Here is a 23860-nt window from a genome sequence, read left to right as displayed (position 1 = left end):
TTTTAAAATTTAAAAAGTGAAAATATTTTTCAAAAACATGATCTATAAAATTGTTTTTACTTTTCAATTTTTTAATTGAAAATCAAAATTTTAAAAACAAAAAAAAATCACTTTTTAATATTTTTTTTAAACATTTTTTTTTTCTTAATCAATATTTTGGACTTCAATCAGACCCGGACCCAAATTCCCCCCACGGCCCTGGTGCTGAACCCGATCTCTGACCCGAACCCAAATTTGACCTTGGACCTAGACCAGACTTAAATAAAATCGAAAAATAAAAATAAAAATGAACTTTACAGAACACACTTTTGTTTTCTGTTAAAATTAAAAAATAAAAGTAGTTACAGAGTGCATTTTTATTTTTCAAAAACAAAATTTTTAAAAACAAAAATTTTACATTCATTTTATAATTAAATTATTGAAAAACAAAAATGTTACCAAAAACACCTTAACTTTTGAAAAATGAAAAACCTGCAATAATTTTTTTAGAAAGAAATTGACAATATTATATAAAAGATACTAATTATTATTGAAAAGAAAAATCCTATGAGAAACAATATAAAAAAGTAAATAAAAGAGTTTTTTGGTTGGATTGTGTAAATATTCTTTTATTTGGAGGAGTTTTATAGAAAGTTGAAGATCTAAAAATGGCTGATGTATCATCCTATTGTGAGTTTCTAATTTCTAATTGACTACTTAAATTGACATCAAATTTTATGACCACTAGCACAGAAATGGATTATGTCAGTCCAGTGTGAAAGAGAACATGACTGGTTATAGACTTTAATAAAATTGGTGTTATAGTGAGATTTCTCTCACCTAGAAACTCGAGACCAGACTCCTCCTTAAAAGGACACGTGTATTCAGATTCCCAATGAAAGCTGAAATGTCCGTGAGAGACTTCTCGAAGTTTAGACCTCGCCCAGGATAAAACCAGCGAGATATTGCGGGTGCGACCTAATTCACACCGCATAACCATAATCCTCATCATGTAGGGTAGACCCAACTCGCATATGTCAGAACATGTGCGAGTGTCTCCCTCTATACCTCCGCGACGAGTATAGGGACCGATGCCCTATGAGACAGTCTTGGTCCCAGCGACCCAACAACCCTAACAGACCAATATAAGTTCGCATGTCCAGATGTTACCAGCTTCAACATGCGACGTCTACAACGGGCGATTACTTAAGGACGCAGACGTTCCAAACGTACGTGCGATCCTACGAGCTCAACAGACGGAACATGAACGGTCAACTCGCAGATGCGAAAGACGCATACGTTGATGAATTCAGTAACTGTCATACATTTATTAATGTTAACGTTGTTTGAGTTTAGTCATTGCAATTCAATGTGTAAATAATGGATTAACAATAAATGTGATCCTCATGTAACCGATTGGGCACCTGCTTTGTATATAAAGGGGTGATCCACCGTGAAAATGCACCTACGAATCCCTTGCTACAGTGGACTAAGCAGAACGAAATCTGACTGAACCACTATAATTCACCGTCTCATTTATTTTTCCAGCTTTGTTGTTTACTCTCGCATTCCTATTCGAGTACTCGCCATTCTAGGTTGAATACTCGCATTTGTCATCTCTCAAATAATTCTCTCTTTTACCAGTTAAATTGTACTTTTTGGTGTTGCGAAATATCAGCAACAACATTTGGCGCCGTCTGTGGGAATTCGACTGTAAGATTCTATTCACTTCAAAGAACATCACCCAACATGGCTGGAAATCACGCTAACGGAGCTAACAATGAATCCATCAACATTGGAACGATGAGCGTACCATTGCCTGGAACCAGAGTGCCACCTGTAGACGTCATCAACAGCGGGGTAGGGAGGAGCAACATCAGACCACTCAACCTATTTCCAGAAACAACTGGTCCTCAAGTCGGAGGCACGTCCACACCACCAGCAACCATGCACTTTCTCCCTGTCACCCCGGCGGTCGTGTCCGAAGGAGTGGTCCAGCTCACGACTGATCAATACGCCGCAATCCAGGATCAGCTGCGAGCACTACAAGCCGAGGTGGATGGACAGAGCCGAGCTCGACGCCCTCCTCGGGTCCCTGCCGTTCGTAACGAAAACCCTCAGGTAACGGTTTCTCGACGTCAAACTAACCATGCACGCAGGGAACGAAGAACTGATCCTGAAATCTTGGACTTGAATCACCCGACGTCAAGAGACCAATACGCAAGGTTGCCTAACCAGAGCGCACAAACCGACGAGGATCCTGAGCGCCGCAACCCTCGCAGTCGTCACCCTCGAGATAACGACGCAGAGTCAGCCTCTTCATCCTCGCATGACCGTACTCCAAGCAGGTATACGAGGTCTGGCTCTGTGCAAACACAGCAAGGAGGACGCTACCGTGTACACCGAGGTGATCTGCGTGATCATCTCAATGCAGTCTTTAGGGCGCGCTCCCGCGGCCCGCATAACACGGAGACGCTCCATGATCCCCATACGGGCGATCAGGGTGTCAACACAGTTAACAACCCGCCCATCGCGCCGATCGCGACCACTGGGATTAATATCCCTTCGAACCTTGCCGCAGTGGCTGCGAGCCCCACTGTTGTAGCAACTCCACCTCCTGCGACAGGAGGAATCGACCAAAGTATGCTTCTGCAAGCTTTGAAGATGCTCGAGCGACGGCGTAAGCCCATATACAAGCTGCACGGCACCTCGCCTTTTACCGCAGAAGTGCGGCAGGCCCAACTTCCAAAGGGGTTCCGTTTATCCGAATCCCTCAAATATAAAGGTACTTCTAACCCGTTAGACTACCTAGAAAAGTTTAACACCATAATGGAAGTGGACCAGGTGCCGCAACTCGCGAAGCGTCGCATTCTCGCGGCCACACTCGAGGAGAATGCCCATGATTGGTTCACCCAATTACCAGAGGCATCGATATCGACATGGGAGAACTTCGTCGATCTATTTCTCACACATTTCCAGGCCACGATGACGTATAGGCCACCCTATACTACTTTGGCGAATATCAAGCAAGAACCTGGTGAGTCTTTGCAGAATTATTTCAAGCGTTTTAACGCTGAAGTAACAAAAGTTGAGAAGGCCCCCGAGTCTTCGCTTGTTTGCATGTTAATAACAGGTGTCTTGCCAAGAACCGACTTTTGGAAAGAGCTACGGGCCGAAGGCCAGAATCCTTGGTAGAATTCTTCGCCATGGCCGAACCTCATAAGAGAATCGAGAACTCCTTGGCGGAATTGGAGAAGGGCAAGAACAAGCGGCGATCACCCATACCGCGGTCGCGGTCCCGCAGTCCGCGAGGAAAGAATTCCAGGCCGAAGCCCCGTAAGACGCAGTCCACGCAAACCGCGGAGCCCGAAGTTGGCTAAGTCGCCTCCAAAAAAGGAGTCCTCGCCCAAAAGAAAAGGAGGACCTCGCTTCGTCAATTATACCGAACTTGCCGTACCTCGAGACCACATCTATGCGGTTGAGGAAAGGAACGGCGTCTTCAAGAAGCCGCCCCCCATCAGGGGAAATCGCGACCGAAGAGACCCCAAAAAGTTCTGTAAGTACCACAAGGATATCGGCCACACTACCCTTGAGTGTTGGGTCTTACAGGACGAAATTGAAGAATTGATCAGAAGGGGAAAATTCGACAAGTATAAAAGGAGCGAGGAAAGTCACCCCCGAGCGGATGACAAAGGAGAAAACCAGAATGCGAGTGGCTCCAGAACACCTCGTAATATCCTGACTATAATCGGAGGACCACACATCGCAGGCGACTCTCGCAAATCACAAGAACGATATGCCAGAGAAGCCAAAGAGAAGCCACTTACCAATGTGAACAATCTTGGTGAACGGCCAGAGAAGCTCTTCAAGAGAGAATGCGAGGACATTGTCTTTATGGAGAGCGATGCGAGATGGGTCCACCACCCGCATTCTGACGCACTTGTGATAGTCGCCAATATAGGTGGAGACAACGTCCATCGCATATTGGTCGACAATGGAAGTTCGGTGAATTTACTGAACTTCCAAGCCTTCAAGCAAATGGGGCTACAAGAAAAAGATTTGCGGCCAATGACATCGAGCATCTATGGTTTCACGGGAGATGTCATAGCTATCAAAGGGATGATCAAACTCCCAATCACTTTGGGAATCGGCTTCTAATAACTGCCAAGTCGATGGCCGACTTCGCAGTAATTGATCAATACTCAGCATATAACGCCGTAATTGGACGGCCAATTCTGAAGGAGATGAAGATCGTAACTTCGATCTATCATCTAACAATGAAGTTCCCTACTCCCTCTGGAGTAGGATCAGTGAGGGGAGTCCAATCTGACTCTCGAGAATGTTACAATGCACCGTCAAGCTCGCGGAAAAAGGACAAGAATATTATCCACCTTTTGGACGCACCACCACCTCGCCAGGAGATCCTCAGGATGGAGGAGGTACCGCACATAGACAAACCGGACTTGGATCCGAGAATCCTTGATCACACCGCCGCAGCCCAAGCCGCGGAAGATACAATCGAGGTACCTATAGATCCTGTAGATAATAACAAGGTTTTAAAAATTGGTTCTAGATTAAACATACAGTTGCGAGAACAATTAACAACTTTTCTGAAACAAAATCTTGATGTCTTTGCCTGGAAACATTCAGATATGGTCGGGATATCTCCACAGGTCATGTGTCATCGCTTGAACATTGATCCCGAAGTGCGAGGTGTCCGACAAAAGCGCCGCAAAATGGACCCCGCGAGGTACCAAGCGCTGAAAGAAGAAGTTGACCGCCTCCTTGCCTGCGGCTTTATACGGGAGTCATTTTACCCCGACTGGTTAGCCAATCCGTACTCGTGCCAAAGCCCAATGGCTCATGGCGTACATGCGTTGACTTTACAGATTTGAACAAAGCCCGTCCCAAAGACAAGCCTTTCCTCTTCCTAGCATCGACCGGCTTGTCGATGCCACCGCGAGCCACGCACTTTTAAGCTTCATGGATGCATACTCGGGATACAATCAAATCCCGATGTACGAACCAGACCAAGAACATACCTCGTTCATTACTGATCGAGGATTATACTGTTACAAGGTCATGCCTTTTGGTTTAATAAACGCAGGTGCGACTTACCAAAGGCTAGTGAATATGATGTTCGCAGATCTGATTGGAAAGACAATGGAGGTATATGTTGACGATATGCTCGTAAAGTCGCAACATGCGGAGGATCATATCACGCACTTGCAGGCCATGTTCGACATATTGCGACGATATAAGATGCGTCTAAACCCCTTAAAATGCGTCTTTGGGGTGGGTTCCGGAAAATTTCTCGGTTTTATGGTAAATCAGCGAGGAATAGAAGCCAATCCTGCGAAGATTAGAGCGTTGGTAGAAATGCCGTCACCGACTAAGCCAAAGGAGGTTCAGAGCCTCACAGGCAAAGTCGCGGCCTTAAACCGCTTCATATCCAGATCCTCTGACAAGTGTAAAGAGTTTTTTCAGATCCTGAAGGGTAACAAGAGGTTTCAATGGGATGAGAAATGCGAGCAGTCTCTTCAAGCGTTAAAAACGCATCTGGGGCAACCTCCAATTCTATCAAAACCGTTGCCCGGAGAGGTCTTGTCTATTTATTTAGCAGTCTCCGAGTATGCGATCTGTTCAGTACTTGTTCGCGAGGACCAAGGACGCCAGCACCCGGTGTACTACGTCAGTAAGCGATTATTGGACGCCGAGACGCGTTACCCTCAGATGGAGAAACTAGCCTTTGCCTTGATAATATCCTCAAGAAAATTGCGACCTTATTTCCAGGCTCACAGCATTGAAGTTTTGACAAACTTCCCCTTAAGACAGGTTTTGGCAAAGCCAGAGGCATCGGGGAGATTATTAAAGTGGGCTATGGAGTTGAGTCAGTTCGACATCAAGTATAAACCAAGAACCGCGATCAAGGGGCAAGCCCTAGCAGATTTTATACTTGAGTTCCCGAGCACAGAGGTAGCGGTTGTAGAGGGTGGAAATGACATCGCCATGATAGACAAAGAGGTATGGACATTGTATGTCGATGGGGCCTCAAATAATGAAGGTTCTGGCAGTGGGATATTGTTAATCAGTCCCAATAATTTCAAGGTACACGCTGCTCTACGTTTCGAATTCTCTGCATCTAACAATGAAGCCGAGTATGAGGCTTTAATCGCAGGTCTGAAATTGGCTCTCGAAATGAAAGTCGAATACCTACAAGCATTTAGCGACTCTCAAATCGTGGTATGTCAAGTAAGTGGAGAATACCTAGCGAGAGGCGGAAGATTGGTTAAATACTTAGCCATCGTTCGCGAAATCATGCAGAAGTTCAAACATGTAGTTGTGTCTCGAGTACCGCGTACTCAAAATGCCCATGCAGACGCCTTGGCCCGACTGGCCTCCACTAGAGAAGCCGAATTACTCGATGTAATTCCGGTAGACGTATTGTCTCATCCAACCATAGATCGAGAAACAATCATGGAGATCGATGACGTTCAGGAGATTACCTGGATGACTCCTATCCTCGCATACCTTGACAAGGGGCTCTTACCTAATGATAAAATAGAAGCAAGGAAATTGCGACAACGAGCAGCCCGCTATGTGATATATGGGGAATTGATTTAATTGGCGAGTTACCCAAGGGAAAAGGCGGAGTCAAATATGCTGTAGTCGCGGTTGACTATTTCACAAAGTGGGCTGAAGCGAAAGCACTCGCGACCATCACTGCAACGAAGTTGCGCGAGTTCGTCTACACTTCCATCATCTGTCGCTTTGGCATTCCGCACAAGCTCATTTCAGATAATGGAAAACAGTTTGACTGCAAAGAGATGCGACAGCTATGCGATGATTTAGGAATTAAAAAAGCCTTTTCTGCAGTCGCTTACCCGCAGAGCAATGGGCAGACCGCGCTCAACAAAATAATTAAGCACACCATAAAGGGAAAATTAGAAGACCGCAAAGGGGCATGGCCAGATGAATTACCGCAAGTCCTATGGTCTTACAATACAACCCCTCGATCTACAACTGGCGAAACACCCTTCTCACTTTCTTATGGGTGCGAGGCCATGTTACCAGTAGAAGTTGGGGCAGGATCCTTGCGCAGAGATGCTTTCGATATCTCGCAGAACAACGAGAATCAGTTGTTTTGCCTTGATCTTTTAGAAGAAAAGCGTGATAAAGCGCAACTACAAAACGCGGCTTATCAACAACGAACAGCAAGGTACTTTAACTCGAAAGTAAAGATAAAACCTCTGCGAGTAGGAGACTTGGTCCTTAGAAAAGTAATGCCAAATACCAAAGTCCCATCTCACGGAGTCTTTGGAGACAATTGGGAAGGACCATACAAAATCGCAGATCAAATTGGTGATGCCACTTATCGACTCGCAACACTCGATGGAACCGCGATTCCCCGAGCATGGAATAGCGAGAGCTTGAAATTTTATTATCAGTAATATTCGCGTTATTCAGTTATGATAATTCGAGTACTTATACTTAGATATTTTTTGTTCAAAATACTTCCTAAGTATAGGGGCATGTGTACCCGCATGTATTACTGATTGCTTGAATAAAATCACTTATTAAGTTTTTCGAGTAATTTGATTTACCGAGTTTTTCCTACTTTATTACACCAAGCTGTAATTAAAGTCGCATATATATATATATAATTGCATTCACACCAAGCTGTGATCAAAGTTAAAAATATATAAAATCGCAAGTACCCGTGTACTGCGTAAATATTAAAATGTAAGCTATCCCTGCGAGGATAGAAATTTGTCCAAAAAGTAAGATAAATTTCTTTAAGTACAGAAATGCGAGTACCCGTGTACCGCAGATAAAAAAAAAAAAGTAAGATAGAAAATAATCAAGCAACGGGAGTAGTCCCATCAGGAGCAGCCTCGTCCGCAATCTTGCTCACGACTTCATTCTCGACCTCTTCAGCCTGTACTCCCTCGATTTCATCCGGAAGGTTACCTTGAGTCTGGGTAGGAGACATCGCGCGAAAGGCTTCAGCCATTTCAAGAAATTTTCAGCTCCAAGCAGCGAGAAGTCGAAGTCAGGGACCTTAGAAAGAGTAGTGTAAATGTAGTCAGACACAGCCTGATCGTATTGTTTCTTCCCACTCTCTTTCTCAGCCTCCAAGTCGCGAGCCATCTCAGCGATCGTGTTCTGCGACTCCTTGAGCTCGAGCTCCACCTGTTCTTTTGCCCTGTTGACTTCCTCGAGCTCCTTCTCCTTGGCCTTGTTAAGCTCCTCCATCCTCGCCACCTCCTGCTTCAGCTTCTTTATGTTCTCTTGAAAATGGACGTTCTGCCTCTTCAGCGAATCAGTTTCCTTCGAAGGAGTAGCCGCGGCTTTCATGAACAAAGCCATGGATTGCACGGCCAGTTCAGTAGATCGAGAAGCAAGATCCTCGTAAGGAATCTCAGGCAATTTTTCCCGCATGGCCGTAAAGTCGCGAGCACGAACGGGAGAGTCGATGACGACTTTCTTCCCCTTGTCCCGAGTAGTCTTAGCCAACTTCTTGGAGGAATCTGCAGCAAGCGAAGTCATCACATCGCTCTTCCTCTTCTGGGCAACGACCGGCGAAGTCGCCGGTGTTCCACCCTTTTGCTTGATCTTCAGGACAGGGGCAGACTTCAAGAAAGTCATGTCTGCAAGCACAAAGAATAGATAAGTAAAAATCACAATCCTACCCGTCAATTTATAGCAAAAGGACGAGTTACCTGAAGTTTGTCGAGAAGTTTGCTTAGAAAGACGTTTATCTATCCGCTCCCCGTCGTTTCTCGTATGGTTCTTTATATACCGGCTCCCGTTGAAGACTCGCGTTCTCGGGGATCGGTTTGTGTTCTCGCAATTTGGCGGTCGTACACGGTAATCGCCAGTCGCGATCTTGTACCGGAAGACTCCCAAGAATTTCAGCTACCCCCTTCTTATTCGCGTCAAGCGTTGGTCGAGCTGGTCTATCTGCGATGACAACAAAAAACGAGTTAGCAAAAGATCTCGAAAAACAAAGTAACAGATTTTATCTAAGTCAACAAATATGCGACATACTGGGTCTGCGATTAAAGTCGGTCCTGATCCCAGGAACCTTAAAAACATAAAACCATTTCGACTTCCAAATACGCCCATGTTCGAGACCATCCCCTCAACACCGTTTATTTCAGAAGTCGCCCATTTACTAAAGCAAAAGAAGCCATTATGAAGACCCACGCTCTTTATGTCATAGAAGTAACTAAACTCCTCTACTGACGGAGCCCTATGGGCGTACTCCATGTACATCGCATAGAATGCTAGAACAGTGCGATAACTGTTGGGTGTTAGCTGAAAAGGCGATACGTCATAACGTCTGAGAATGGCTGCGACGAAAGGATGAAACGGGACCGATACACCACATCGAAGAATGGGTATTGAGATGACCACGTCCTCTGTAGGGATGATCGCAGGGTTGGTGAACGGAAGATGCGCTCTCTGAGAGGGTTTGGGACTTTGAAACGCAAGTCGCAACAAATTCAACCTCACGAAGGTGGTGAAGTCAGATTTGACGACTCTCGAGACTAGGTCTTCGCATGAGAAAGGTTCGTTCAATTGGGAGTCGTCGACCGAGTCCGTCCCACTCCCTTCCGCTTCCTCTTCTTCCCCACCTGATTCGCGGACCGGAGTAGTCCATTCCCCCTCCACCTCCTCGACCTCGATGTCGGGAGCATGTCTCGTATGGATGAGGTAGTCGCGTGCTGACACTGTGGATTCGCTATCTCGGATATCGATTGTCCCAGGTTCAGCGAGCTCCTGTACCATCCTCTCAATCTCTACAGAAGACATCGGACCTAACTCTATCTCCGCAGCCTCCATTTCGGAGATGTCCGTAGGGAGAAAACTGTCCCTCTCTTGGTCCGATTCCCCGTCAAAGGCGCGACCTCCTGATCCGAGCTGCTGGCTATCCGATAGATCGCTCATCTGAAAGATAGAAGATCTTTTCAGCGTGATGAATGTGTGAAAAAATAAAGATAAGTGATCTCACCCGCGGTAGATTATAAAAGTCGCATTCGACAAGAAAGTCAGGCTCCATGCGAAAACTGACCCTCCTATCAGCATGCGAGAAGAAATGTAACTAACTTTGGGTGAGTAATTCACGCATCCTCGGTTGTGCGGTATACCTCCAGAAACGGCTGGGCGTATCCCAGTGACTCAAGAAGTATGCATTTTCGAGCATAACCCTGAAGTTACTGGGAGACACCCACCATTTCGAGACAACCTACCAACCAAAGAGTACGATCATTCGAGTATTAACGCACGTCAACAAATGGCTGGGTGTATCTCAGTATCTCAAGGGACATATAATCGCATATATAGCCATTAGAATACTGTGACACACCCACCATTTGGAATGGCAATTAATACTCTCACCACTCAGCCCGCGACATGTAAAGATCCTAAAAGGTCTAGTCAACAGTTAAGCGGAAATAAGTCTTGGAAATATGCGATTATTCAAGTTGTTCAACCGAATACCCGCGAACATTCAAATTGTTCATCCGAATGTCCGCGAGCATTCGAGACGTGAATCAGTGCCTATGAATTGTATACGGTTATGACAGTTTACAGGTCCTACACTATGAATATTACCCAGTTTCATTGACCCAAAACACATAAATACCCACTAGCATACACTCCTAAAAAGTTTTCAAAAACATCCAAACCCAGAAAACAAAGCACATTTTCTCCAAAAACAGAAAGCGAAAATGCAGTGATTTAGAAGCTAACCTTTAGTTTTGATTCCTGCGGTTATTCTCGATCACTTCTGAGAATGAAAATGTTGTGGAAAGTGGCAGAAAATCTGGGAGTGGATTTTGTCTGAAGTATATGCACTGGAGGGAGGTTAAGAGAAAAGAGGGAAAAATGGGAAATTTGATTCGTATCAAAGCGTTTAAATACCCATATCCCTTATTTATTGGGATTGTGACACGTGGCAGCCGAAATGCCTAAGGTCGCCCAATCTAACGGCTAACTATGGCCACGCCTACACGAAAACCGAAGAGTTTCGTGACGTGGCACCCTAAAGATAATGAAAATTAATCATTACAGCCGTCATTTTTCGAAACCCTCGATGGGACAACCAAAAGGTCACCTCCTCGTGACAACCTTTCACCTGTCTCTCGAGCAATAGTTTCCCTCAGTGACCGCTCTAGTCACGTCGCGAAACTAGGGGCATGTGTTATAGTGAGATTTCTCTCACCTAGAAACTCGAGACCAGACTCCTCCTTAAAAGGACACGTGTATTCAGATTCCCAATGAAAGCTGAAATGTCCGTGAGAGACTTCTCGAAGTTTAGACCTCGCCCAGGATAAAACCAGCGAGATATTGCGGGTGCGACCTAATTCACACCGCATAACCATAATCCTCATCATGTAGGGTAGACCCAACTCGCATATGTCAGAACATGTGCGAGTGTCTCCCTCTATACCTCCGCGACGAGTATAGGGACCGATGCCCTATGAGACAGTCTTGGTCCCAGCGACCCAACAGCCCTAACAGACCAATATAAGTTCGCATGTCCAGATGTTACCAGCTTCAACATGCGACGTCTACAACGGGCGATTACTTAAGGACGCAGACGTTCCAAACGTACGTGCGATCCTACGAGCTCAACAGACGGAACATGAACGGTCAACTCGCAGATGCGAAAGACGCATACGTTGATGAATTCAGTAACTGTCATACATTTATTAATGTTAACGTTGTTTGAGTTTAGTCATTGCAATTCAATGTGTAAATAATGGATTAACAATAAATGTGATCCTCATGTAACCGATTGGGCACCTGCTTTGTATATAAAGGGGTGATCCACCGTGAAAATGCACCTACGAATCCCTTGCTACAGTGGACTAAGCAGAACGAAATCTGACTGAACCACTATAATTCACCGTCTCATTTATTTTTCCAGCTTTGTTGTTTACTCTCGCATTCCTATTCGAGTACTCGCCATTCTAGGTTGAATACTCGCATTTGTCATCTCTCAAATAATTCTCTCTTTTACCAGTTAAATTGTACTTTTTGGTGTTGCAAAATATCAGCAACAACAATTGGATTTAAGTAAAAAGACCTTTTCCTCTGAAAACAACATTTCTTTTTATTTTCTTTTAAAAGTCTGATCATACAATTAAATTTATCAACACGTGCTGTTCATTGTTATTACCTGCAGCATAATCTAATATGTTTTGGCGTATTAATCGAAGTTATCACAATCATAAAATATTTTTGCTAGTTTTTTTAATACAAATTGAAGTTAAAAGTCAACAAAACAATACTTTATTTTGACTTGGTCTTCTTCTTAAAATCTAGTACAACTTCACCTAACAATCTTGGCTTATTCTGGTTCTAACTTCCAATTAGTTAGTATATATAGTACAAACAGTACCGTTCACATTATGTTGTGTGCTTAATTTTGGAATGTAGAGATTTCATTGATGATTATCTCTCTCTCTCTTTTTTTTTGGTGAATCATTGATGATTCTTTTGATCACACATTAATTAGCAAAAGATATTCTAGAAGGTAACAGTTTAGACTTCAGAATGTTTTTTTAAGATCATCCAATGACCAAGAAACTCATATATTTGATTGCAGTGGAAATCCTTGACAATAAAAGGTTAGAATAAAATAATAAAAATCATAATAAGTAGGTAATAATAATGCAACTGCCACCAAGAATTAATGAAATTGAGTTTACTAATAGCAATTCCAAGCATTAATAACCAATACCTGGGACTTATTCATTGAGATTATGTATAGGGAAAGAAACTTTTAACCAAATTAATTAAAACTATTTTAGCTGACCAAGTCTATTGTTGATTTTCTTTAGTCTGACTCAACATCCAAGTATGAGAAACTAAAAATAAAGTAAACCCAATTATTTTTCTTCTTTTTGGTGGGGGTTAAAATCACTAGTGACTAGTTTTGAACTAAGTCAATCCCAGATTTCATGTCTTAAAAAGAAAAAGAAAAAAAAAAACACAATTATTTCCTGTTCTTGCCAGATTGGGTGGCTGCACATACCAGAAGGCTTGCCGTTTGCAGCATCATCAATTGGATGTCGGTAGGAGCTTTTATAAGTTTCCAGTTTTATCTAATCTTTTGATACTAGTTTCTTTTGAGTTTCAATTCAATATTAAAACTCAAGATTAATGTTAGTTAATAATAATAATCCTCTCTTCTTTTTACCTATTGAGTTTGTGATAATCTTAAGGCTTGAGAATTCTATAGGCTATAGCCAATAGAGTAATCATATGTTCTTTCTTTTCCTGGCAAGAAGTGAATAAGAGAATCTTGGTGTAAAAGATAATAAACTAGAAGGAAGTAGGAAAAGTGCCTGAAATTTTGAGAATGAAAGGCATTAAATTTAATTTATTTTTTGTTTGTTAGTCAAGTTTTCTTTTTGATGTGAATAGTGAATACCATGCATTAACATTGAAAGTTTTCTTTGTGTTTCTCAATCATTTCTACAGCTCAAGGAAGATGAAATCTTGATTACGAGTCTTGCAGACTCTTTATTGGTGTCCATTTCAGAAATCACAATATCAGTGGCATCCATAGAGGTAGAACAGGAGAATTTTATTCAAATTGGATGCTACTTTTATCGAGCTTCTATAGCCATAATGGAACTAAAAACAACTGAGAATTCCCCACCAAATGCAGTAGAGATTCTTAAATCACTATCTGAAAGCATTAGTTTGGCTAAGGATCTTGTTCAGAGACTCCAAAAAGGCAACCAACCTCTTTCTATTTCTGGTTCGGAACTCAGAAGCATCATTTCACAGATAGAGGATTTGATCAAAACCATGGGAGAAGACTTGAGTTCAATACCATCTTCAGCATTTATAGATCAAGAATATGCAGAAATTGCAATTCAATCTCTTTCAAATGAGATGAGGAACTCTCACTTTACAATTCAATCCTCTGAGAAAACCGAGCTAGATACGCAGTTATCATCTCCCAAACAAAAACCAAAACAAGAACCAATACCAATAGAAACAGACCTCTACTCCATCAATGTTGAAGTTTCAATGGAAAATCCTTATTTCTTAGAATCCCCAAATCTTCTTAAAGTTAAAAGTAGTGGCAGCAGGTCAAAACAAGAAAGGGTTAGCAAATCCTTAGCAATGTTGCCTCATGTGGCTCAATACATGGAGCCTCTATATGATACTTTCTACTGTCCTCTAACAAAGAGAGTCATGGATGATCCAGTCACCATTCAGAGTGGAGTAACCTACGAAAGAAAAGCAATTACTGAGTGGTTTGAAAAGTTTGAAGCTTCAGCTGAAATTCAATGCCCCACCACTGGCAAGAGGTTGGTTAGTAGAGCTTACAACCCAAATATTGCTCTTAGGTCCACAATAGAGGAGTGGAAGGAAAGGAATGAAGCTGCAAGGATTAAGGTGGCCAGGGCTGCTTTGTCTTTGGCTAGTTCAGATAATATGGTATTTGAAGCAATAAAAGATATCCATGGTATCTGTGAAAAGAATCCATACAATAAGGTACAGGTTTGCAGTGCTGGAATGTTGCCTTTGCTTGTTAAGACTCTGGAGTACAAAAACCAAGATGTTAGATGTGCAGTTTTGGAACTCCTAAGGCTATTGGTAGACGATGAAATCGACAGCAAGGTACTAGCTTTATCAGTTTTCATTTACATGCTTAGAACCAAAGTTTTATTTAATATCCTTAGTTATTTATTCTGTGTTTTGGGCAGGAAATGGTAGCAGAGGAATTGGATTTTTCAGCTCTGATAAGAATGCTGTCAAGTAGTTTCCAGCCTATAAAACATGCATCGTTGCTGTTGTTGCTTGAGCTTTCGAGATCTGAATCATTGTGTAACAAAATAGGTTTAGTTACTGGATCAATTCTGATGTTGATCACAATTACATACAAATCTTCAGTTGATGCCTTTGCTTCAGAAAAGGCAGGTGAGACCTTGAAGAACTTAGAGAGGTCGCCAAATAACATTAAGCGTATGGCAGAAAATGGGCTATTAGAACCCCTTTTGTATAATCTTGCAGAAGGTAATACTCACAAATCTAAGTCACATGAAAATATCTTCTTTGATACATTTGATAGAAATGTTCAACAAAAATGTCTGAGAACCTAACATGTTATCTAATATTAAGCTGGCTATTAAAAATTTTATTCACAGGCAGTGAAGAGATGAAGACAGAAATGGCAAGCTATCTAGGAGAAATTGTTCTTGGACATGACAGCAGAACCTATGCGGCTGAGAGGGCTTCTCCCACTCTCATCAAAATGGTTAGAACTGGAAATGTTCTGTCTCGGAGGGCTGCCTTCACAGCTTTAGCACAAATATCTTTGTACCAACCTAATGCCAAAGCACTTGCTGAAGCTGGAATTGTACAAATCATGGTTGAAGAGATGTTCACTCGGAGAATCCATGATGAGCTAGTGAACTCAAAAACTGAAGCAGCTGCTATATTGGCGAATATATTCGAGTCTGGGCTTGAGCTTGAGACTCTACGAGCTAATTCTCATGGGCACACCATGACTTCAGACTATTTTGTGTACAACATCATCTACATGCTCAGGAACAGTACCCCAGATGAGCTAAACATTAACCTTATTAGGATACTCTTATGCCTAACAAAGAGTCCCAAATCAATGACTGCCATTATCTCAGTGGTCAAAGAGACTGAAGCAAGCTACATTCTTGTTGAGCTCATAAATAATCCATATGACAATCTTGGGATTGCAGCAATGAAGTTACTCATAACTCTTTCACCTCATATAGGTCATACACTATCTGAAAGACTCTGCAAAACCCGAGGCCTGCCAGAAAATCTTATCTTGAGTTCAAATGAGATAGCTCGAATCTCCGAAAAGCAGGCAATTTCAGCGAAATTCCTAGCGAAACTGCCCCATCAAAACTTGACACTCAATCTAGCTCTACTTTTCAAGAATACAGTGCCCATAATTCTGCAAACCATCAGCCAAATTCAAAAAGGCGGAACAAGATCAAGCAGGCATTCCATCTGTTACTTAGAAGGCCTAGTGGGAACTCTAGTAAGATTCACAACAACACTGTATGATCCACAGATACTCTTTCTAGCCAGAGCCCACAATTTCACAGCAGTCTTCACTGAACTCCTAGTGAAAACTTCAAGTGATGAAGTTCAGAGGCTATCAGCTATTGGGTTACAGAATCTCTCTTTGGAATCAATAAATCTGTCCAAACCACCAGAAATTAAGAAAGCAAAGCTCACGAGGCTGTTTTCTGCCCCCAAGTTTCTAACTCCCAGCTCTTCTAGAAGGAAGAAAATCACAGTTTGCCCGGTTCACCGGGGGACCTGCTCTTCAGAAAACACTTTCTGTCTAGTTGATGCCAAAGCAATTGAGAGATTATTGGCTTGTTTGGACCATGAAAATGCAGAGGTGGTTGAGGCTGCATTGTCAGCTATATGTACTTTGTTGGATGACAAAGTAGACGTGGAGATGAGTATGAACATACTCAACGGAGCCAATGCCTTACAACATGTTTTGAATGTTGTGAAAGAGCATAGGCAAGAGGCTTTGTGGCAAAAATCGTTTTGGATGATTGAAAAGTTTCTAATGAATGGAGGAGACAAGTCTGTTACAGATATATCCCAGGACAGGTTGTTGCCTTCGACATTAGTCAGTGCTTTTCATCATGGGAATGGCAATACAAGGGACATGGCTGAGAAAATTCTAAGGCATTTGAATAGGATGCCCAATTCCACTTCATACTATACAATGTAAAAATCATTTTTATTTTTTATTTATTGTAAAATCCAAGGACATCTTCCAAGTGGTATGTTACTTGTAAAATAGTGCTGCACATATCAAGTTAAGTTTGAAAATGTGTGTTAATTTAAAATAACAATTTTTTGTGATTGAATTGGTAAGGGAAAGAAAATGATTGGTAACTGCCTCAAAGTAGGTTAACAGTTTAAAATTCTAGTCAAAACAAATAAACAAGGCCAAAATAAAAACATCAACGATAAAAAGGAGTTTCCTCGTACAAGTTGGCTCCCTTGTAATGTAGAAAGTAGTATATAATAATACTAGTAAGTTCGTTGGTTTTTATTTTAATAAATTTATTAGTTTCTCTAAAAATGTCATGTATTAATATTAAACTGCATTATAAATTTTTAAAAAAATTATTTTAATGCAAATAAGTCTCTAATCTCAAAATTTTGTATCAATAGCTCCAAGATTAAAATTCTCGTTAGTCTCTAGGTATTTAATTGAATTGTTCTATTTGTTTGTTTTGTTTTTGTTTTTTTTTTTAACACTGGAGAGGGTTATTCGAATTTGGGACCTTTTCTTTGTGAGGAGAAGTGTATAACCACTAGACAATGTCTATTTCTACTTAACTGCTTCGTTTGTTGCTCCAAAATATCACATGTTGATATTTTATTGGTCAAAATCATAATTTTACTTTAAACTAATTTAAAATAAATAAATATATGAATAAATAATTTTTAAAATTAATTAATTAATTTTTTTAATCTTTTCCATTTTTTTTCTTTCTGCTTCTTCTTCTCGTTCACTCCGAGTCCAACCTGCGAGCTTTGATCTGCTTTACTAAAACTCTCCAAGAGGGGCCACTAAAAAAACTGTCTAAGTAAATTTTGAACCAAAAAAGTTGAGGTCAAAGAATCGGCCACCAAAACCCGCCGTCCACCACTACCCATATCTCTCTTTCTCTACCGTATACTCCATCAATATCTCTCAGTTTCCTAGAAACATAAAGACAAAAAAAAAAATCATCTCTCTCCAAGATTCCGATCTCGATCTCAATCCCGATCACATCTTTTCTTTTTTCTTTTGCTTAATTGGTTTTTTGAAGACTTTATTGCAATTTTTCAAAACTAACGATTTATCTGCATCAAAGTGAATTTTTTGAAAACTTATGCCACAATTTAATATCATCAACACGTGTTATTTTTAGAACAACTAACAAACTTACAGGAATCGCGAACTTGAGGATTATGACCGTTATTTTTCGAGAATAGAGAGTTATCTACATCAAAATAAATTTAGAACTTTACCGCAAATTTTCCAAAATTATAATATATAACAAAAGCAGGACTTGGCCGGCAATGACACAACAAAAATGATCAATTTAGCCTGCAATCCACCTGCTCACGACAAACTCAAATCTATCCACTTTACTTAATATTTTAGTCCAAAGTTTACTTCTTTTTTCTTCTTTAATTAGTGGCATCTATTTTATTATGTTCTCAGTCTGGACACTGTTTGCAGCTTTTGGAGTTTAGCTCTTATAGACTAATTTACTTAACCATTATAAATTTTCAAACTTGATACTCATTGACAAAATAAAGATTATGTGGATTGGTTGGATTGTAATGACAGATACATATATAATATTTATATGAATATACAACTGTTACGTCATTGATGTTGCCGAAAATATGTGTTTGTTTTTGCTCATAAGACTCGGTATTTTAAAGATTTCAGGGAGTAGAACAAGTTTGATAAGATTGAACTGTTCTCTCCTTTCTTCCAAACATGGCTTCTTTTGCAATTGATGAATTTGTTGGGAATGGAATCCTCAAAGAACTGCTTCCAAAGCTTTTGGAAGAAGGCTGGGATGACGTGCCGACGTTGAAGATCATGAGCTTAGAAGATATGGACGCAATAAGCATGACACAACAGGAGAAGGTCGGTTGGTCATCTATAGATTAGAAGTCAATTTTTCTGTTTTCTTTTTCTAATCATTCATTCTCAGCAGTGTCTTTTCATTCACTGTAGGATGCACTAGAAATCAGGACATATCTACACGATCGTTCTCTGATGCAATATGCAGATAAGCTTGAGTTATCCAGGACATGTCTTCCAGAGCTTCTTAGTTTAAGTACATCAGATCTTTTTTCCCAGTTCGGTATGAAGAGAGGACATATCGCCCGTTTCATGGATAAAACTGGTCCATGTACTGATCCTAAAACCCGATCACACGCACTCCCTCCAACAAGAACAAACAGCACAGCCTCTAGAAACAACAGCATGAAGAGTCTTGTGCAGGTCAATTCTCAAAAGCTGAGAAGTTTAACCAGACCAATGGCTCGAAACAGCAGTAAACAACTAGAACAATCTTTGGCTGATTTCAAGATTGGAGATGGATACACCTTCAAAGGGATTGTTGCTGCTGGGCCAGCTCAGAGTAGAGCATGTGGTTGTGTGAAACCTCCTCCTGTTGTTGAACAAGTGGCTCCTTACTCTACTATTGAAAACATCTCAGTGCAAAAGTTGACTCCAGAATACAAGATTGGGATGGAGCGTTTAGTGAAAGCAAAGTCACCTCCGATGAAGGCATCGGAATTGTGGAGAGATAAACCAGCTGTTCTCCTCTGCATTAGACGTCCAGGGTAAATCCTATACCAAAACATCAATTACATGCACCTGGTTTTCGTTTTCTGCATGGTCTCCTTTTGTCAACTTTGCCTCTGCTCTGCAATACATTTACCATTACTCTAAACAAATAATGTGAGACAAAGGTTTCATCAACTACTATGCTCATAATTAATACATCATTATTACACACACATACACACCAAAAAAAAAAAACAAACAATGAGAAAAAGAGAGATGAGATATGGATTTAAGATTGTGAATAACAGGGTAGTCAAAGTTTGAGACTTTACTTTTCCTGAAGAATTTGTATCCCTTGAGCAATAAACTGATTCTAGTTTGTTTCTGAACTCTGTTGGATCGAAACAGGTGCATCATGTGTAGAGCTGAAGCTCACCAACTATATGCCAAAAAACCCTTATTCGACGCACTGGGAGTTCAACTATATGCGGTTCTTCATGAGTACATAGAGTCAGAGGTAATTCAGCATTAATTTCATGTTCCTTGAATTTTCAAGCAACATACAGTTGAATCACTAATCAAATGGTGCAGGTAAAAGACTTCTGGCCCCGCTACTGGGGTGGTGTTGTAGTCCATGATCGGAATATGGAATTCTTCAAAGCTCTTGGTGGGGGGGAACTGCTCAAAGACAAGTTCATATCAGGTTTTATTTTCAACCCCCGAGCCATAACAAATTACAGGCGTGCAAAGGCTATGGGGATAAAGCAAAACTTCAAAGGAGAAGGTGAAATCAAAGGTGGACTCTTCATAGTAGGGGGTGGAAGGAGCGGTATTGCATACCAGTTCATTGAGAGGAATTTTGGTGATTGGGCACCTTCGGCTGAAATCATAGAAATCTGTACTCAGCTGCAGGTAAGTACTTATGGCATTTCAATTGTATCATAAATTGAGTTCCATTTTGTAACTTTTACATTAACATAAGCAGCTTTTCTTCACTGAATGCAGAATCCTCATCAAGGTCAAGGGAGCTCGAACAAATCATCATAGCAATAAACTTGAAGTTAATTGTTTACATTCCAAGAACTTTTCACTCAGATTCACAAAGCTTAAGCTTCAATAGACTAATCAGCTTGATTTGAGAACATTTTAGAATTATTTAGATGTGTTTTCCTCCCTCTTCCTTTATTCTCTTATGTTCTCTCAGACTGGATATTCTTTATTTTTAATGTAATTTCTCCTTTTTTTGTAAAAACAAATAACTAAGTATTAGTGGTCTTCACCAATTCCATCACCATAACTTGCTCAAATGAATTAAGGACAAAAATGTAGTATAAATTCCAATCCCATTCCCGCACAAATGTGTACACAACGCTTTGGTGGACATATCACAAAGCATAATTAACATCTTCTGTTTGAGTGTGAAGCATAGCCACTTTGTGCAGGAAATAAGTACACATCTCTCAGTGGCTTGCTAGTATCAATAGATTCTGTCCATTAAAGCTTAATTCTACACCACTCACCTTCATGATCCTCAGCCAGCTACAGCCAAAAAAAACTGAAATCAACAACCAGACTGATAATGGCTAGTAAAATGTGGTTGATAAAAATTCACAAAACTATCCATTCCAAATCAACTGGGACGACCAAAAGCCTGTTAGTGCATCAACTTATTAACTGAGTTCCTTGAAACATGATTGCTGCAAAATGATGATAACGAATCAAATGAATTTCCACCCTTCTCTTGCCATGCTCCTGATTTTTAAATATCCTCTCACCAGAAATCACCACAGGAACATTTCCCATCTTTAAATAAATGGAACCGAACAGCATCTCTTACAAGTATCTCTCTTTTGGTGATCTTAGAAATATATTTAGTGGCATTGTGACAATCACCACAAACTCGAAGGTTTTTAACTACTCGTATGGGAAGACTTGATGGAATAAATATTAGCCCAAAAGCAATTGCAAGCTTCTCACTGTGATAGTTAAGCATCTTCATCTTCTCAGACTCCTCTACATCATGGAAAACATAGCTCATATCTGGCACATAACCTTCCTCTATCATCTTTTGATTTAGTTTCTCCAGCTCATAATATATTTGATCAGCATATGGGCTGGACCAGTCATCTGCTGAGAAAATGTGTACTTTGCCCTTGTATTTGATCCAACTACATCCCGGTTCCTTTCTCACCTGCTTATCTCTCATATCTCTTCTCAATTTGGCTACATCATCCCATTTCCCTCTAGCAGCATAGATACTTGAAAGCAATACATAGCTTGCAGGGTGCTGAGGTTCTAATTCCAGAAGAGACTCAGCTGCCCATTTACCAATGTCCATGTTGTGATGATTTCGGCATGAACTCAATAAGGTAACCCAACCAATTGCATCAGGCTTATGAGGCATTGTATTTATAAAGTTTTTTGCTTCTTCTAACCTTCCAGCTCGGCTGAGAAGGTCAATCATGCAAGTGTAGTGATCAGAAACTGGTGTTATTACATGTTCTTTCACCATTGATTCAAAATACTGAAGTCCTTTATCCACCAGTCCTGCTCTGCTGCAAGCAGAAAGAACCCCAATGAAAGTAACTCCATCTGGTTTAAAACCATGGAATAACATCTTTTCAAACAAGTCAATAGTTTCATTGGCCTTTCCAAATTGGGCATACCCTGTAACCAATGCCGTCCAGGAGACTTCATCCCTCACCTTCATCTCATTAAACAGCTTATGAGCGTCCTCGATGCTTCCACATTTACCATACAATGTAACAATTGCATTTGAAACTGTCATGAATGAAACTAACCCGGAAACAATTGCCCGGCCATGAAACTGGGAACCCTCTTCTAAGCTTGCTAGGTTCCCACATGAGCTAATTACACTTCCTAGAGTAAAATCATCTGGCTCAACCCCATTTCTCTGCATTTCAGAAAAAATTTTAACAGCTTCTTCGCTGTGTCCATTCTGGCCATAACCAACCAGCATAGCCGTCCAAGACACCACATTCTTGCGTGGCATTCTGTTGAAAACTGCATCAGCATATTTTATGTTTCTACACTTGCAATACATATCAACAAGAGCACTGCCCACAAAGACATTATCCTTGGGATAAGTCCTAATAATAAAGGCATGAATTTGCTTGCCTTCTTCCAAGGCCAACAGTCCTCCACACGCAGTCAAGACGCTCCCAAATGTAAATTGATCCATAGTCAAACCCTCCGATCTCATATCTCGAAACTTGTCAAGCGCTTCTCTGCCCAAACCTTTCTGGGTGAATCCAGTAATCATTGTAGTCCACGAAATCGAATCTTTTTCCGGCATTCTACTAAACAGACACTCAGCATTTTCTATCAATCCACACCGTAAAAGCCCAGTGAGCATTGTATTGTACATAACCACATTTTTCTCTACAATCTTTTCAAAAACTAGCTTTGCATCGTATATCAAACCCGCTTTGGAGTACATATCCACCAAAGGACTGCCAACAAATAAGTATAACTCGAACCCATATTTCACTATTTGCCCATGAACCTGCCTACCCAAGTCAACACAACCCTTACTTGATGCAACCATAAGAATCGTAGAGAAAGTAATACGATTCAAACTGGCAGTTCGATCACATAACATCAAATTATAAACCTTTACAGACTCAGCCAATGAACCAAATGATGCATAGCCTGAAATAAGTGCATTCCAGGAGACTCCATCGCGAGCTGGCATGCGATTAAACATCTTTCGCATCTCAGGAAGATGACCCGTTTTGGAATATGCAGAAAGGATGGTATTCCACGAGAAAATGTTTGGTTCAGACATTTCATCGAACGACTGGCGCGCATACTTTATGTTACCCAACTTTCCATACGCATCAATGAGTTTATTGATAAGAATAGTTTCTGGGTGTGTCAAGTTTCTGATTATGTGAGAATGGAGCTTCTTTACTAGCGCATGGTTCTGGGTATCGCAGCAAAGTTTGAACAGACCAATGTAGTAGCCGGTGGACCAACACATATTGGCCTCCAACTAATATTTGGCCGAAAACGACATAAAGTTTTCTTCTTTCCTCCTTTTTGTGCCTGCGTAACTAAACTACGACAACGAAGAAAGAGGGGCTTATTTATGGCTTCTGCAACTGAAAACTCAACTGGAGAAATTTGTCAATGGAAGACTATGGGAGTGTGGACTGTCACAAGAGAAATTCGAAATGCTGAAAAAAGCGCGCTTCTATACTGAAAAAAACCGCTCTGTTGAATGTTTCTTTTTAGGAAAGGGAATTTTTTATAAATAGAATTTCTTAAAACCATTTTGAAAAATATGGACATTTATAAAAAGAACTTAAAATCTGGAAAAAAAAATAAAAAACTTAAAAAATAGAAAAAAATAGAATACCTATAAAAGGATATTTCCATTTATAAAATTCCCACCCTAAATATCCAAATTCACCAATTCTTGTAACTCTGAAATTCTGTTACGATTCATCTTGCACTCTCTTACGATTTCTTCCCTTCTCCTGCGATTTCTCTCTGAAATTCTTGGTGATT

The 23860-nt window shown here is 40.9% G+C and overlaps 3 protein-coding genes across 4 annotated transcripts; 2 read left to right on the top strand and 1 right to left on the bottom strand.

The window, feature by feature from the left end:
• The first annotated feature begins 12061 nt into the window (after window positions 1–12061).
• Window positions 12062–16874, top strand: LOC115698662 (putative U-box domain-containing protein 42). Of its 2 annotated transcripts, none has more exons than XM_030625794.2 (4): window positions 12062–13067; window positions 13477–14631; window positions 14718–15027; window positions 15159–16874. In XM_030625794.2, exons 1-4 carry the CDS (start codon window positions 13062–13064, stop codon window positions 16748–16750), a joined length of 3063 nt encoding a protein of 1020 aa, XP_030481654.1. In that variant the 5' UTR covers window positions 12062–13061; the 3' UTR covers window positions 16751–16874. The 2 variants fall into 2 exon arrangements, with proteins under 2 accessions (XP_030481654.1, XP_060958672.1); XM_061102689.1 differs by having other exon boundaries at window positions 12938–13063.
• A 1451-nt stretch (window positions 16875–18325) lies between these two features.
• LOC115701256 (putative pentatricopeptide repeat-containing protein At1g68930) lies at window positions 18326–23860 on the bottom strand. Its single transcript, XM_030629005.2, has 2 exons — window positions 19660–23860; window positions 18326–19466 (listed from the first exon to the last, which is right to left on the bottom strand). The coding sequence occupies exon 1, from the start codon at window positions 23328–23330 to the stop codon at window positions 21099–21101; it is 2232 nt and encodes a 743-aa protein (XP_030484865.2). The 5' UTR covers window positions 23331–23860; the 3' UTR covers window positions 18326–19466; window positions 19660–21098.
• LOC115701258 (uncharacterized) lies at window positions 18419–20583 on the top strand. The gene is made up of 5 exons (XM_030629007.2): window positions 18419–18679; window positions 18770–19383; window positions 19736–19844; window positions 19919–20239; window positions 20333–20583. The coding sequence occupies exons 1-5, from the start codon at window positions 18527–18529 to the stop codon at window positions 20372–20374; spliced, it is 1239 nt and encodes a 412-aa protein (XP_030484867.2). The 5' UTR covers window positions 18419–18526; the 3' UTR covers window positions 20375–20583.

This window comes from Cannabis sativa, chromosome 8, assembly GCF_029168945.1.
Source record: "Cannabis sativa cultivar Pink pepper isolate KNU-18-1 chromosome 8, ASM2916894v1, whole genome shotgun sequence".
NCBI classification, from domain to species: domain Eukaryota; kingdom Viridiplantae; phylum Streptophyta; class Magnoliopsida; order Rosales; family Cannabaceae; genus Cannabis; species Cannabis sativa.
The sequence above is the reverse complement of the archived record's forward strand: the minus strand, read 5'-3'. Positions and strand labels throughout refer to the sequence as shown.